Here is a 17,036-nt window from a genome sequence, read left to right on the forward strand (position 1 = left end):
GGAACAGACCAATGAGGGTAGTTACTGAAAGGTGGATTTTGGCTCAGTAGACCACTCGTCAAGAATGCCATAGAGGGGGCTCCTGTATTGAGTTTTCCAGTTGTAACATCATATAAACTTATTAGATCTCACTTATGGCAGCTGAATATCCCTCCCGGGAAGGACAAAGGTTCAGAACAATTCATTTAAGGGAATGAGTTGTAGCTACTGAGTTGAGACTGGATGATAACCCCCTGCTAGGGATGCTGGAGAATTGTGGCAATGGGTGGGAGGCTGGACTAGATGACCTTTGAGGTCACTTCCTAATTCTTAGAAACAGGTTTCTAAGATCTTGAAGGAGTCCCTTATTCTGTCACATGAATGTTCCAAACGCAAAGATGTGGAGAACAATGTGGGCACAGCTTGGCTGAAGACAGAAGAAGCGAGTAATATTCTATAGGTTAACATTGCATTTATTCCAATCACTGTTCAGGATGGATTCAACCAAGTCATCATTGAGAAAATATGCATATATAAAACCTTGTTAACCTATGCTTCTGGCTCTGTTTTCGAAGATAAATTATTGAGACAAAATAGACAATCGCTTGTTTCTAGAGGAAATCGGTTTCTTATTTCTTAAGGAGTGTGAAAAAGTCAATGAAAATCTTTTTTTCAAGTATTTCTTGATGCATGCTTACACAGCTTCAGTTTGAGGTTTTCCCAAAATAGGAAACAGCAACTGTAAGAGATGCAGGATAGCAAATATAAACGGTACAAATGCCCCTGCTACATCCAAAAGGCTCAAGTCTGCCCATGTTTCAAATGTCTCCAGAGGTTCTCCGAACACATTTCAGAGAATCATTTCAAAGCAGAATCCTGGTCACAATCTCGATACAATAAATGTCCTTGCAGAAGTGGAAAGGAGGGAGAAGGGAAGGTGAGAATCCGCCCCCCTCCCCCCCAACAAATGTGCACGATGAGGTTAGAATTTCAAACCATTGAAATATAAAGACATACATTTTTCTACCCCTAGAATCCTGAGTTTTAAAAGGTGTTTCTGTATTCTGTAGTTTAACTTCAGAAAGGGGGCACATATGTCAAAGAAGCAGGGGAAAGCAGGTTTGCCAGAGGAAGAGGTGTGGTGCCACAAAGAAAACTTCAGTGCACGTCTCACTTCAAACCCCCAAAGCCATCTTTCTAGGGAGTGGGGTTTCCTGAGGAGCAAAAGTAGAAATATGCTCCATGGCAGCCTGAGAATGAAGAAATCCCACGCTCATCTGTTGAGCATGTAGAAAGGAATTATTAATTTTCAGCTTATGGTTGTATTATTTTTATTTCAGTCACACAAACTAAAGTGGTTTCCCCAAAACAAATGCTGGGAGAAGAACGGGAAAACAACTCCAATAATTATTCTCTGAAACAAGTTCCAACCTCTATTTTTAGTTTAAAAAAAAAAAAAAAGAAGCAGCAGCTGCAAGGTTGGGGAACAGATTTAAAGGAAACACCTCCCTGACAGTTTCAGGGCTTTTAACTTTGAAGGAAAAAACCTGCCATGTGTCAGAAATGCCCTAATCTTAAAGCAAACATCAAAAGACAGACAGGCAGCACAAGAACACCCCTCTGGAAATGCCTAAAATACTCTTAAAACAGGAACAAAGACCACTATGTCTGGCTGCACTTAAAAAAAGGACTCAAAATTTGTCAAACGAAACAGTACTGAACTTTTGCTAGGAATCAAGTCCCTGGGAACCAAGGATGTCAAAAACCAGAAAAGCCCCCCATGTACCTAACTCTGGAAGAGTGGCTAAAACAATTGAGGCAATGATCGCTCTAACTTTACCTGCAGAAGAGGATTTCAAAGGATTACAAAAGACATGATTCATGGGATTCTTCCCCAACTCCTGCCCAGCCCCCAACTTTCTTTTTTTAAAAACAGATTCATTAACTGAAAACTAGAAACAGGACACAAATCACGAGGCCAAGTACAAGGCAGTGGCCAAGGGGTCTTCCTGTCAAAGTCTCTGGCCAGGCCTGGCCACTGCCACGCCTTTACTGCTTCCCAGCCTGCCGGCCCGGCTTTTTCTCCTGCTGTCCTCTTCCACTGCCGGGAATCCCGCCTCGGCCTCGACCTCCAAACACACCTGTGGGAGCACAAAGATTGTAAGAACTAAGGGCAGCCAGTAGTGTTCTGTAGCTGGCTGTTTTCCCATAATGCAAAGCATCCAACACTCCCAGGTATGGAGTCACACTCAAGCCTGCATACAAAAGAGGCTGCTGCCAAGGTGGCCGGACAGATTCAGCCCATATTCTCAGTGTGAAGTCTTGACCTGTTCAGGCACATTCACTGTGTTCAGGCTATTTTAGCTGCCCTGTGAGAAGCAGAGGAAGCAGATTCTGCTTGTTCAATCACAAAAGCAGCATGAAGAACTGGAGGAAGCAGCTCAAACAGACTATCACAACCAGGCCTTTATCTATTGACTGGAACCTCAATTTGGTCCAAGTTTTGTGGACTTCCTACTGCCCTCATACCCACAAATCAGAAAGAGGCTGCTGACAAGATTCCAGCTACTCACAAGGTCATTTTTCTGAAGGTGACAGCATACCAAACACAGGATATTAAGTAGGGTGGGCATTTGATATAGGGTTAGTGAATGAATGACAACAATTGCATTTGTCTTTCACAAATTCCTATGATAGAGCAACATACTCAGAGACTAAATTTATGGTCCATGATTACTGTCACATGGGGTGGCCATGGGAGGGCTCAGTGGGAGACTCAGTGCAAGAACTTAACACCCTAGAACTTAAGAGTTTCGAAGGATGCTTGTCCTCCACTTCTTGGGCAAACCCCCCTGGCTAAGAGATTGGAGAAGCAAGGCAAGGTAGTTAACCATAAAATGGCAAAGACACTTGAGCTGCTTTCCTGACAGCCCATAATACTGTCCAAGGGAATTCAATAATTGAATTGATTATTGTATTAATGTATTAAAGTAAGAGAAATAAAGGGGGAGGCAGAAGGAAAGGAATGCTGTAAGAACTTTGCTAAAGAAGCTGTAAACATTAGGCTGGGAGGTAGCACATCCCAGGCCTAGCTCTACCATCATGTGACCTCAATCCTGTCACAGAGGCAGATTTCAGTTTAATCTCTGGAGGAATGCCCCAACAATGAGAGCTGTCAGAAAATGGACCGGGGGCAGCTAGGTGGTGTAGTGGATAAAGCACCGGCCCTGGATTCAGGAGTACCTGAGTTCAAATCCTGCCTCAGACACTTGACACTTAACTAGCTGTGTGACCCTGGGCAAGTCACTTAACCCTCATTGCCCTGCCAAAAAAAAACCAAAAATAAATAAATAAATAAGAAAATGGACCGGGCTGATGCATGAGCTAATGAGCTCCCTGATACTGGAGGTGTTGGAGCACAGTCCGGACCCCTCTCATCTCTGGCTTTCTGGATCTGATAGTCCCTCCTGCCTCTGAAGTTCTATGTTCTAAATCTCCTCCCAGCTCTGAAATCTCTCCTGGATCAGATATTCTGTGTTCTGAGGTCCCTCCCAGCTCTGACATTCAGTGTTTTTGTTCTAAACAACCAGCAGCAGGGACTTCAGTGAAGAACTTTTGTTGCTGTTAGTTTATTTAGGAGTCAATCCTGACAGGCTTTATGGAAAAGCAATTGAGTTTAGAGCAAGTCCCCCCAAACTCCCCTCAGCCTGAGCCTTCCTCAATCCCTTCAGAAAGAGGCAATCTGTGGGTTCTGCTGACTGAAATGACAGCGTCCACCAAGGATGGCAAAGTGGAGTTAGAAGGTGGACGGCCACTCCATCCACTATTGCCACCCTCTTTTCCAGAGGCCCCAGAGCTCAAAGTTAGCTTTGAATGAGAGCCCAACTTTACAGCCCAATTTGCAATGAAGGGTCAATGCCAGCCATCTTGCCACCCTCTGGCCTGCCAGACCCACCCAGGCCCACCCAGGCCCAGTTGGGGAACTCACCTCGGCCAGCTCCGCCTGCACCACGCCCCTTCTGCTGCTTCTGCTGCTGCACGCCACCCCGGCCCCTGCCCTTGGACACTACCTCTTCTTTTACCATGTCAATAATCTCATCAGGAATCCGCAAGTATTTGATGGTGCTGCCTCGGATATAACACTCAGGCATGCGCCAGAACTTGTCACCATCCTGGGGAGGAAACATCAGTGTTTTTAGGCTGGATGGCAGCAAGAGCTGGGGACCTCACTGCCCACTCCTGAGCGGCTGCTCCCTCCCTCCAAGCTCAGAAAGGCCTCTGATTGTTTTGTTGTTTTTGTTTACTGCTCATGTCAAAAACAACACGAAGAAATTTAGGGCCCAGATCCCATGGGGAGCAGAGCTCCTTCTGGGGCCAAGGAACTGAACATGATCATTTCCAGCTCTGAGTCAAAGCTGTTATTTTCTCTTTTACCTCCTGCAAAGCCCTTCTACTTGGACGCCCCAAGGCCCTTCCAGGAGGCATTTTCCAAACATTGCCGCTCACAATCATTTCTTTTGTCACGAAGCAGCGATGTCAGAAGGGCTGGAGATTACCTCACCCAACCCTCACATTTTACTGGTGGAGAATGGAGGTCCAAAGAAGTAAGGACCTTTACTTTTCTCATCTGCAAAATGGAAAGTGCAGACTCAGTGATCTCTAAGCCTTAAGATTCTGTGCCTCCATTAAGAAACCCACCCGAAGCTCCTTCCACACATCACTGCCTGCCAGCCTGGGTGGTCTTCTTGTCCCTTTACGTGTCCTGTTTCCCCCAAGCTCCAGGCCGAGAGCCCTTTGAAGGCAGTGATTACATCTGATCTTTCTTTTTTTTCTTTTTTTTTTTTGGTGGGGCAATGAAGGTTAAGTGACTTGCCCAGGGTCACACAGCTAGTGTCAAGTGTCTGAGGCCGGATTTGAACTCAGGTACTCCTGAATCCAGGGCCGGTGCTTTATCCACTGCACCACCTAGCTGCCCCCTCTGATCTTTCTTTAGGACAGTGCTGGTCACCTAACTGACAACTCCACAAATAGCTGAATGACTAACAGGCAGAAGCCAAACTCCCATAGACACAAGATAAAGGAAATTCAATATGGACAAGATGGAGCAGCAGTGTAAGGCGAGGAAGCAGGGGGTCTTAACTCTAGACCTGCTCCTACACTCTGCTGCTTCCCGGCTTAGGGTCTTGGACGTCACCCCTCTCGGGCCCTGGGTTTGTGTTCCAGAGTTGAAAGCTTTTCCAACTCTCACGTGATAAATATTAGCAACAGTCCTAAATTGCTCTAAGATTTGCTAGGCACTTCATATATAGTATCCCTTTTTTGATCCTCCCAACTGTGAAACTGACACTAAAGGTATCATCATTCCCATTGGAAGCTAAGAGGAGAAGCATCGTGGGGTCACATGTCAGGCCACTAAGTATCAGAGCCAGAATATAAACCATGGTCTCTTGTTACTCCAAGTAGAACACTCTTTCACTCCAGAGTTTATTTAAACTGGTCAGAGAATTTAAACCCTGCTTTCTTCTGCTTTTTCCAGAAGCTGGGTGGTACAGTGAACAGAGCTCTGGACTTGGACTCAGGAAGATGTGAGTTTAAATCTGGCACTAGCTGTGGGATCCTGGGAAAGTCACATAACCTCTTGTAGCCTCAGTTTCCTCCACTGTATAATGAAAATAATGTTAGCATCTATCTTAGGATCATACATTTAGGAAGTGTCTGAGGTCAGATTTGAACTCAGACATTCTTTTTTTTTTTTTTTGAGGCAATTGGGGTTAAGTGACTTGCCCAGGGTCACACAGCTAGTAAGTGTCAAGTGTCTGAGGCCAGATTTGAACTCAGGTCCTCCTGACTTCAGGGCCGGTGCTCTCTCTCCACTGCTCGACCCAGCTGCCCCAGCATCTATCTTAAAGAGCTGTTCTGATAATATTTGTAAAACACTCTACAAACCCTAACACACTAAATAAATGCTAACTTATTATTATTATTACCACCACCACCACCACCACTACTATGTGCACTTCGCCCCTTTCCCTTTCTGGTCTGAAATTCAATCCCTCAGAAACGTATTCTGGCCCTTCCATGTCCTTAGGGCCTCCCCAGCTCTGACAGTCTGTGTTCCGGGACCCCTTTCAGCTCTATATGACCCAATTATTTGGTAAGAGTTTAGACAAAAGGAAACAGCCCAGTCTGGCAAAAAGAGCAGCCGCTGTTGTGTGGAGGCCTCTAGGATCTACCCTGGCTTGGGTGACTTTACTAACTTGCTGTACAGTGAGGGGAAAGTCATCTCATTTTCTGGGCTTCTATTTTCCCATCTGTGGAATGATGGGATTGGGACAAGATAATTTCTAAGCTTTAAAGCTCTGAATGTTAAGTGTAGAAGATATTTCAATGAAGCCCCAAACAAACCTAAGAGAGAATTTTAGCACTACAGATGAAACCTCTGCCCTCTTCAGGAACAGGTAGGCAGGCAGAGCTAATGCCTACTCTTTGGTGTTGCTATTAGGAGTAAGGTGCTCACTTTCTGCAAAGACGAAGGAGGGGAGAAATCTTGCTAAGTTTAAGACAATTTTCCCTGAAAAAGTGTTTGGTCTTAGACCACGCTGGGTGGCATTTAGCTCAGTGTACAAGGAAGGCTGTCTTGTCTCTTTACTTCCTTCTTTCAGTTCTCTGCTGAGGAATAAACAAACTAATCTCTTTGGTGCCAGCCAAGTGTGTTTGACTCCCAAAGCTGTTCTCTGCACCATCTAGTGGCCATTACTGGGCTTTGCTCAGTAACTGTCACCCCTCCCTCATCTCCGTTAAAAAACAAACTCAGCTCTAGAATTTATAGGAACTTTAGAAATGACCTAATCCAGGGTTTCTGAATCTACAGCCTGTGAACTATAAAAAATTTTTTGTAACCGTACTTCACTATACTTGGTTTCCTTTGTAATCCTACACATTTTCATTCATTTAAAAGCATTACTCTGAGAAGGGATGCACAAGCTTCCCTAGATTGCCAAAGGGGTACCTGATGCACCCTGATGTTGTCTAAGAGCTTCCTTTTACAGATAAGGAAACTAGAAGCCTACAGCAGGGAAGTGATTTGCCCAAGGTCACACAGGGAGTGTAGCAGAGTTACTAGGATTTAGGTCTTTTGAGAGACTTTGGGTTACAAAAATCAAAACTCAAAAAGTTAATTAATTAAAGTTAAATTCCAGTCAGCTGGTCAAGGCATTGAGGTGTCAAAGTAGATAGGATGCCAGGTCTGGCATCAGGAAGACCTGAATTCAAATACAGTCTCAGACACTTCTTAGCTATGTGACCCTGGGCAAGTCACTTCACCTCTGTCTGCCTCAGTTTGTTCAACTGTAAAATGGATATAATAATAGCACCTACCTTGAAAGGTTGTTGTGAGGATCAAATGAGATATGTGTAAAATGCTCAGCATAATGCCTAGCACCTACTGGTAGCTACATAAATGCTCATTCCCTTCCTCTTCCCTGTCCACTCTACTATCCCATGATCCTTCCAAAGTTAAACTCCTCTTTATCAAAAGTAACATCAGTAAGTCTAAATGTGGCAGGTCCTTTAAAGGCAGTCTTGATGAGTGAGGGAGAAAAAATATTAACAAGCCACAATATGGGGGGGGGGGGGGTGTCAGCAGAGAAGAAAGATGGATTGTCCTTTAAAATGAAGTCTCCCATATGTGTGGAAAAAGACCCAGCACTCACAGTGGGGCCCTGCCACACAACAGCCACGTGAGCCTGGCCAGCAACAGATTCTGCCCAGTGCCCCAGGATATACACACACAGGTGAACAAAATATATTTGCCAACTAAGGCCCTCAAGGGATAGGAGGAAGGGTAGGAACAGGCAGCTCCATAGCCATATGAAAAAATGCTTAAAATCACTAACACTCAGAGAAATGCACATAAAGCAACTCTGAAGTTTCACTTCAGACCATCAAATTGGCAAAGAAGGGAAAAATGACAGATGTTGCACTAAAGCACTGTTGGCAGGGCTATGAAATGGTCTAGCCATTCTAGAAAGCAATTTGGAACCATTCCTCCAAAGTCACTAAACTGGGCCTACCCTTTGACCCTGGGACACCATGACCAGACCTGCCCCAAAGAGATCAGAGGAAAAGGACCCACATGTACAAAAATATTTATAGCAGCCCTTTTTTGTAGTGGCAAAGAATAAAAAAGAAGGGAGTGCCCACCAATTGATGAAAAGCTCAACAAATTATGGTGCTTCAATGTAACAGAATACTATTGTATGTGTGTGTGGTGTTGTTTTTTTGGGGGGGTGGGGCAATGAGGGTTAAGTGACTTGCCCAATGTCACACAGCTAGTAAGTGTCAAGTGTCTGAGGTCAGATTTGAACTCAGGTCCTCCTGAATCCAGGGCTGGTACTTTATCCACTGCACCACCTAGCTGCCCCCTACTACTGTGTTTTAAGAAATTACTAACGGGACCAATGATGAACCCTAGTAGCAATTTCTGACAGAGATATTGCACTCAAGATGCAGAATATGACATATATTTTCTAACAGGGCCAATGAGGAAATTGTGCATTTTTGCTTAAAGGTTTTCATTTTTCTTTTCTTTTCAATGGAGTGGGGTAGGATGGAAGGGAAAAAATAAATTTTTGTTAGTTAAAAAAGACACTGTAGGTTTAAAGAAAGTATGGTCTAGTAGAAATACCACTAGCTTTGGTTTTTTTTGTGGGGCAATGGGGGTTAAGTAACTTGCCCAGGGTCACACAGCTAGTAAGTGTCAAGTGTCTGAGTCCGGATTTGAACTCAGGTACTCCTGAATCCAGGGCCGGTGCTTTATCCACTGCGCCACCTAGCCGCCCCAATACCACTAGCTTTGTAGGCAGAGGACCTGAGCTCGAATCTGAATTTGGCCCTCTATTTCAAAAGACTACAAGCTCTTCAAGGGCAGGGCCTGCTTTACTTCTGGCTTTGTTATCCCAGTTCCTTGCACATCTAGGGCACTTACTTAATAAATGACTGTTTCCTCTGTTGACTTTCCCTTTCTGTTTCTGTTTCCAGATTTGTAAAGTAAGGAGGCTGGCCTAGATGAACTCAAAGGTCCCTTCTAGCTTTTAAGTCCAGTGAGATTCTATGAAGTTGGCTGGGGCAAAGGCCACCAAACAATGTGTTCTGCAAAGGTACACTTACCCTAGATGTGCAGATGACCTCTCTCAAATTGATGTTCATCCAGTTATCACAGCTCACAAGGTGCCCATTGTAGGTTTCACCATTTTTTAGTTCTACCAACTAGAAAAACAATAAAATTCAAGCCATAAATTAGCTAATCCAGTACCAAGTATTTGTTATGTCTTCTGTGTACTAAGAACATTATTTCTACCTTTGAGAAATTTCATTGAGCACCTATAAAGAAAAACTATAAAATAGCATATAATTAAGTGTTAATGGTTCTAAGTTTTCTGTTTCATAGGAGACCAAGGAGGAGGAGTCAATTAGAATTAGAATACTCATGAAATTAGTAGATTGAACCTGGGCCATTCTTTAAGAAAATGGCTCTAAACCCACATCATCATTGTCATTCTGATGTATCACCAACAAAACTCTGCAAGAAGAGATAGTAAGAGATTTAAAATAACTCTGGACAGTATAAAATACCTGGAAATACACCTGCCAAAACAAACACAGAAACTACGTGAATAAAACTATAAAAAAACTTTCATACAAATAAAATTAGATTTAAATAATCAGAGAAATATTAATTGTTCATGGGTAGATAAGGCAAATATAATAAAAATGAAAATTTTACCTAAATTAACCTACATATCCAATGCCATCTCAATTGAATACCAAAAAATTATTTTACCAAGTTAGAGAATATAACATAATCCATTTGGAAGAACAAGAGGACAAGAATATCAAAGGAATGAATGAAAAAATGTAAAGGAGGTTTAGCAGTACAAGATCTTAAAATAAAACTAATGTAACTAAAATCAGATGATAAGCAGAAAATTGGGAGAAAAATTTTATAGACGGTTTTTCAGATAAAGGACTCATATCTCAAATATATAAAGAGCTTTGTCAAATCTAAATGAACATGAGTCATTCCCCAATTGATAAATAATCAAAGGATATGAACAGGCAGTTTTCTGAGGAAGAAATCAAAACAATTTATAGTCACATGAAAAAATGCTATAAATCATTATCGATTATAGAAATTCAAATGAAAACAACCTTGAAATATTTTATACCTATCAGATTGGCTAAAATGACAGAAGGAAAAAGCAAAAAAATGTTGATGGGGATGTGGAAAAATTGGGACACTAATTCACTATGGTGGAACTATGAACTGGTCCAACCATTTTGGAGAATAGTTTGGAATTATACTCAAAAAGTTACAAAACTGCTTATACCCTTTGACCCAGCAATATCATTATTAGGTCTGTTTTCCAAGATAATAAAAGAAAAAGGAAAACAATCCATATGTTCTAAAATATTTATAGCAGCTTTCTTTGTGGTAGCAAAGAACTGGAAATTGTGGGCATTCCCATCAATTGGGGAATGGCTAAACAAGTTATGGTATATGATCACAATGGAATTCTACTGTGATATAAGAAATGATGAGCTTGATGATTTTAGAAAAACATGGGAAGACCTGAATGAAATAATGAAAAGCAAAATGAGCAGAACCAAGAGAATGTTGTATACAGTAACAGCAATATGGTTTTGTTTTTGTTTTGAGGGGCAATGGGGGTTAAGTGACTTGCCCAGGGTCATACAGCTAGTAAGTGTCAAGTGTCTGAGGTCACATTTGAACTCAGGTCCTCCTGAATCCAGGGCTGGTGCTTTATCCACTGTGCCACCTAGCTGCCCCAGCAATATGGTTTTAAGAACAACTTTCAGCAACCAAGTCATTTTAACTATTATAAATACCCAAAGTAACTATAAAGGACCTATGAAAGAAGACGCTATCTGCATCCAGAGAAAAAACTTATAAATGGAAGTATGTATAGTATGTATTTACATACATATATATAAATATATATATATATATATATAAATATATAAATATATACACACACATATACACATTTGTATCTATTGGTAGCCATGGGGGGGGGGGAGGTGGGGAAAAAAGTTACAGGATAATCATATATTTAAAAAGAAAAGCAAGTTGTAGATCTGCAGATTCAGGTGCAATCCTCTTTTTTAAAATTCTACTTTGTTATGGAGATGCTTGTTTTATCTCTTAAGTTCAGAATGAAAATTTTAAAAAAGAAAAAGGCTCAGACTTTAACAGGAAAGGATGGACCATTGGATAGTGCACGTAAAGGCAATCAATACGAACGAGCCACAAGGGGTGAGAATGAACATACCTAATTCCTGGGACAGTGGGGAAACTGACCTAACTGGGTAGAAGGTATGACTTGGTCACCAATAAGAAACAAGGTCAGAAGGAGGTAGTGTGAGGCTCCTTTCTGAATGGCCTTAGAAGCCAGGCAGCTTTCCTTTGATTGCCACTAAAGGTTTAGGGATATGGTTGGAAAATTAATCAGATATTGAGGTGCAGGACAGATTGGAGAAGGGAGACAGGGGAGGTAGGAAGGCTAACTTGTATTCAGCAGAGAAGCAGCTAAGGCATACTAGGAAGAACAGTCCATTTATAGTCCAAGAAACTAGGCTCAAATCCTAGCTTTGTATCTTACTACCTGTGTGACTTGGGCTGTCAATTCCACAAACATTGATTATTCTCCTATTATTTAAGTGCTAGGAGCAGGGAAGGGAAAGAACTGGATATGAAGGTGATGGCAAAACAAAAGATCTCAAGGTAAACATTTTTAAGAAAACATGGATATTTCCCTAGCCAACCAAAGATTAAGAATGAAAACAAAAAAAAAGGAAAGAAAATATTAAAAAAAGAATGAAAACAAAAAGACTTCCCACATGTAGGGTTTAAGATCCCTCGTACTCTTCATGTTCTCCTCCTGCCGTCTGGGATTCAAGGTTATCAAGTAGCCACCACATTGCCTACTCACCATGGGGTGATTCTGGGCTGTCTTCAATAACGATAAGGGCAGCTAAGAAAGCAAACAAAAGACAATGTAGAATTCCATCAGCTAAAGCATAAGTCTGCCTTTCTTCCAATAGAGATCACAGTCCCTACAAGGTTAGAGGTGAGCAAGTCCCTGTCCCTCATTTTCCAGGTGACACAAGGTTTTTAAATTAGATAACAGAAATACAAGCAATGAATCTGGATCCAAACAATGAGTTTACCTGGACACTAATTTGCCCATTCTCACAATGTTACATTTAGACACAGAAATCAATACCAATAAAGCCCCCTCCCTTATGGCTGTAGTTCAAGAGGCTATGAAGTTAAATGTGCTTTCTGTTCCTCAGACACAAGGCTTAGAAACGTTTTCCTCAGATGCCTGCCAAAGCAGCCAGTCCCTTCACGGACCTTACTATCAAGGGAGTATTACTTTTTCCTACATTCAAAATTTTAGACCTCTTTGCGCTTCGGATTTTATTTTTCATATATGTTACTGAGTAGTATGAATAGCTCTGGAATGGGAGCTGTCAATCCTGGTTTGTTTGATGTGTGGCCCTGGGCACTGAATTTCTGTTTCTTCCTCTGTAAGATTAGAAAACTGGAGAAGATGAGCCTTTTCAGCTCTGACAATCTCTGGTCCAAAAAACCATGCTTGGGGTTGTCTGAGAAGGAAGCCCGTGGACTTTCTAATTTTAGTATGTTACTAGAACAAGCATCTGAGGGTTTTCTAAAGAAAAGGAAAAAGAGCTCTGGGGAATCCCCTCCAATGGGTCACCCATTGGTGAGCGTGGGCCACTGCTCAAAAGGAAAATGGACCAAAGTCCACTTCCCCAGTTGGTTTCCTGTAGGAGCTCTATGAATGCCAAATGTGCATGTCTGTTGCTATATAACTCAAGGAAGGCACAGCACAGAACAAAGAAGGGGAAAAAAAGGGGGAGATGGAACTTAGAGAAGTCCAAACAGGAGGAAGTAAAGAAGCCCTACCTCCCCCTTTTTTAAATCAAAGAACTGCTTGATTATGCAAGTTCCTGAACTTTACTTTCCTCCCCCAATCCAAGGCGAAAGGAGGAAGAGACTGGGGTAGCACAGAGAGGGAAGCAAAACTGTTGGGGAGAGATGAGAGAAAAGACAGAGGAAGTGGAGATAAAAGTGGTGGTGGTAAGAAGAAAGACATGAAGTAGTAGTGGGAGGGGAAAGGAAAGGGAAAAGTTGGAGAGGAGAATAAGGGGGATGGACAATGAAGGAAGAAATAACAAGTAGAAATGAAGGAATGGAGGCAGGATGAGGAGAGAACGTGAGGGGATAAGAAAAGAAAATGAAGAGATGAAAACGAGGGGTAAGAAGACAAGGGATTGAGGAGGGGTGGGAAGAACAGCTGAAGAAGAGAAATAAAGATTAAAGGATCTAAAGAATATCAGAGGCAATTCAACCCAGCCCATCATTTTACAGGGAAGGAAACTGGGGCTCGGGTGGGTAAGTGACTTGCCCAGGTCATATAAGTTAGTTCATGAGGGGATGATGAAAATGGGGCAGGAGGAACAATGAAGAAAAGAGATGAAGGGATTATGAGTAGGGGTAAGATTTAGACAGGTAAGGAAAAAAGGGGTATGAAAAAGGGGGAGATGAGGATGTGAGGTGAAGGAAGAGGTAAAGAGAAGATGAGGAAGGGAGGAGAGAAAATGATGGAGAGATGAGATAGCATGAGGAGGAGGGATTGGGGAGATAGGGGCGAGTAGAATGAGGAGCTATGATAGAGGATGAGGGGAAAAAAGGAGATGAGAAAGCGAGGTAAGGTGAGGATGAAGGGGATGAGGAGAATGGGGGATGACTGGAGGTGGAGAGGAGAAAAGGGGTGGGGGGGTGAGTCGGTGCCAGGCCCAGTACCGAGCGCTGGAGATACAGAAATGGGCAAAGGACAGCCCCTGCCCTCAAGGAGCTCACAATCTAACAAGGGGGACGACGGATAAACAAACGTGAACAAACATACCACGTGCAAGATAAATGGGAAAGAAAGCTCTAGAATTCAGAGGAGTTAGGAAAGATTTCCTGCAGAAGATAGGATTTTAGTCGGGACTTAAAAGAAGTCAGTAAACAGGGATGAAGAGGGAGGACATTCCAGGCACGGGGGTGGGGGGGGGCAGTAGAGAAAATGCTGGCCCCTAAGAAGTGGAGTATCTTGTGCTAAGAACAGTAAGGAGGCCAGTGTCACTGGGATGAAGAATACCAGTAAAGACTGGAAAGACAGAAGGGGGAGAAGTTACGAAAGGCTTTGAATGCCAAGCAGAGGATCTTGGGGGTGATAGGAAGCCACTGGAGTTGACTGAGTATGGAGATGAGGAAGAATGAGGAGGGGGAGGAAGAGGTGGGACTGGGAGAATGAGGAAAGGGGAATGGGGGGGTGGATAAGGAGAGATGAAGGAAGGGATGGGGGGGGATGAGGAGAATGGAGAGCGGGATGAGGAGTAAGATGAGGAGAGACAAGGGGGACGAGAAGAATAGAGATGAGGAAGAGGAGAAGGGGATAAGGAGGGGAACGGAGATGATGACTTGAGGGAGAAGGGATAAATGGGATGAGGAAAAGGGGATGATGGAGAGGATGAGTCGAGGCAGGAGGAGGAAAAGGAGGCCAGGGAAAGTCTGGCCGCGCCCAGGCCCATGTGGGGTCCCCTCCACCCCCCATCCCCGTCCCGGGGTTCACCGAGGACCAGCCCCCTCCCCGTGGCAGCGCCGGGGACTGAGTTTCAGAGCGGTTCCCGCCCCCCCCCCCCCGTGCCGTCTCCCTCAATCTCCCCTCACCATGGTGCCGGCCGCGCTGGGGCGGGGACAGGGCCGGGACTACTCCGGTCACTTCCGCCGCCGCCGCCGTAGCTCAGGAGACTCAGAATTCCCTCCAGGCCGCCCCGCATGGAACAAGGCGGACTGACGTCTCCGCCAGCCAGTCATCAACCGGCTCCGCGGCAGCTCGACCAATCCCATGGGGTGAAGGGGGCGGGGAAAAAAGGCCGAAGGCTCCGAGAGGTGGAGAGTGACCTCGCGCCCCGGGAGGGCAAGTGCCGTAAAGCAGGCCTCCGTCGGGTGCTGAAAAGAAGCGCGCGCGGCCCGCGGCATTGTGGGTAACGGTTATTGCCTTGACGCTGCAGTTTCCCGAGAGGAAGCGAGGAGGCGGGACGGCTTTGTCCGGTGCTTTCAGCGTGTAGGCCTAGTGATCCCAGGGTGCCTGGCCGCGGCCCAGGCTGGCGAACTCGGCTCAGGAGGAGCGTGAGATTCAAGCCCTCCACCCCACGTCTTCTGAGGGGCCTGCTCTTTGACCTCTTCACGGCTTCCCCCACAGAGGCAGCCGGGAGAGGAAGAGCTCGGGTTCAGAGTACCCGGCTTCCGGCCTTGACTCGCCCGCTCAACTCACCCTTTCTGGACCTCAGTTTTCCCATCTGTAGAATTATTGATTAATACCCCCCCCCCAGCGTTTTGGGGAGGGAAGTGCTTGATAAGAGCCTCCTAGGCACTGCAGAAATGGGGTCTGCAGGTTCCAATGAGCCCCAAACCCCAGGCCAAGTAGAGGGAGGTATAGTGTGTACCAAGCAAGGCAGGTGATGAGCCAGCTGCCTTCTACCCTGGACAGGCCGCACCTGGAGGACCGTGTTGAGTTTGGGGGCCATGTTCTAGGAACGACATGGGCAAGTTGGAGGGAGACCAGGATGGTGGCAGCCCTGCAGAGCCCAGGATGACTTGGAAGGATTGGAGGTGGTTTTAGCCTGGAGAAGAGAAGATATGGCAGGGCTGGAGGGGACAGTCATCTTCTAGCATTTCAAGAGTTGTCATGTGAATTAGACTCTTTCTGCTTGTCCCCTGGGGGCAGAACTAGAAGCAATGGGTGGAAGTTGCAGAGGACCTGATTGGGGCTTAACCTGAACAGGAGTTCCCCATAATCAGAGCAGTCCTTACAGCCTGGAAGGTTAGAGATGCATGTCCCTTCATGCAGAGATGCTGGAGAGGGGATTCCTGCTTCAGGTAGGGGTTGAACTAGATAGATAGATGTTCTCTGAGCATTTTCCCAGGTCTGAGAGTCTAGGATTTCTGGGATTATTTCTAAAACCTGCCTTTGAGTGAGGTTCAGACCAGAGGATTTTGTGAAATGCTTTGCAAACCTTGTATGTAATTGTCAGCTTTTACTGGACTAATATCCCAGAGAAGAAACCTTTATTGTAATCACCTTTTTCTGTGTAGAGTACTGTGATGCACCCTGGGGAAGAGGCTTGATTTTGAAGTTGGAAGGGATCTCATAGATCACTGAAGCTGAGGCCCAGACAGGTTAAGTGATTTGCTGGGAATTAAGACATGATCTCTAGGTCTAACACATGTTCTAAAGGGAGAAGAGCACTAAATTTAGGATCAGTACTGTTATGAGTCTGGGGTATCTCAGAAGTTTTCTGGGGGAAATCAAGGAACTGTCTTGAGAAACTAAACCAAAGGACAGACATACCTAAAGAGATAAGCAGCACCCAATCCGGACTGAGTTAGCTCCAGGACCACTACCCTTCATTCCAGTCTCCCCGATCCCTCAGGGAGATGAGATTAGGTGTGGCTGCTGCCTTTGTGGCATGAGGGGGACAGAGATGGCTTGAAAGATTGGAGGTGCCTCTCATCTAACTTCCCCCAGCCATTACCAGTGGGGGATGGCCCTCCCCCAATAAGGGAACTTTCCAGTCAGGTGACCACCCCATTAGACCACCATCAGTCCCCTATAAAAGTATCTGCCTGTCTCCTGCTCAGGAAGATAGGTATCTCAGAGAACCAAGCATCTGCCATGACTTCTCCCCACGAGAAGAAGTCCAAGGATTTCTCTCTTGGTTTTCTTTCCCTAGCGCCTAAATAAAATATTATTTTATTCTAATTGGATTTGTGTGCAAGAGGGTGTAATTCTTTAAAGAAGAACTCCTAAGAACCCCTACCCCAAACCCCCACCAATTTCCCCATAACAAGTACCTAAGTTTGGATCCCAGCTCTGCTCCCTAAAAGCTGTTGGGCAAGA

At 44.5% G+C, this 17,036-nt stretch overlaps 1 protein-coding gene across 1 annotated transcript; it reads right to left on the reverse strand.

Annotated features, from left to right (window-relative positions):
• Positions 1 to 436: 436 nt before the first annotated feature.
• Positions 437 to 14,951, reverse strand: LSM4 (LSM4 homolog, U6 small nuclear RNA and mRNA degradation associated). Its single transcript, XM_043988875.1, has 5 exons — positions 14,804 to 14,951; positions 11,991 to 12,032; positions 9,148 to 9,246; positions 3,968 to 4,151; positions 437 to 2,120 (listed from the first exon to the last, which is right to left on the reverse strand). The coding sequence occupies exons 1-5, from the start codon at positions 14,804 to 14,806 to the stop codon at positions 2,029 to 2,031; spliced, it is 420 nt and encodes a 139-aa protein (XP_043844810.1). The 5' UTR covers positions 14,807 to 14,951; the 3' UTR covers positions 437 to 2,028.
• Positions 14,952 to 17,036: the final 2,085 nt, after the last annotated feature.

The sequence above is a fragment of the Dromiciops gliroides genome, chromosome 1 (assembly GCF_019393635.1).
Source record: "Dromiciops gliroides isolate mDroGli1 chromosome 1, mDroGli1.pri, whole genome shotgun sequence".
Classification (NCBI taxonomy): domain Eukaryota; kingdom Metazoa; phylum Chordata; class Mammalia; order Microbiotheria; family Microbiotheriidae; genus Dromiciops; species Dromiciops gliroides.

Excerpts from the sequence above, each read along its gene's own strand:
- LSM4 (XM_043988875.1), bottom strand. Across the intron at positions 9,247-11,990 it reads CAGCCCAGAATCACCCCATG|TTGGTAGAACTAAAAAATGG; the intron begins GTGAGTAGGCAA and ends TTGTTTTTCTAG. Across the intron at positions 2,121-3,967 it reads TGCAGGCGGAGCTGGCCGAG|GTGTGTTTGGAGGTCGAGGC; the intron begins GTGAGTTCCCCA and ends GTGCTCCCACAG.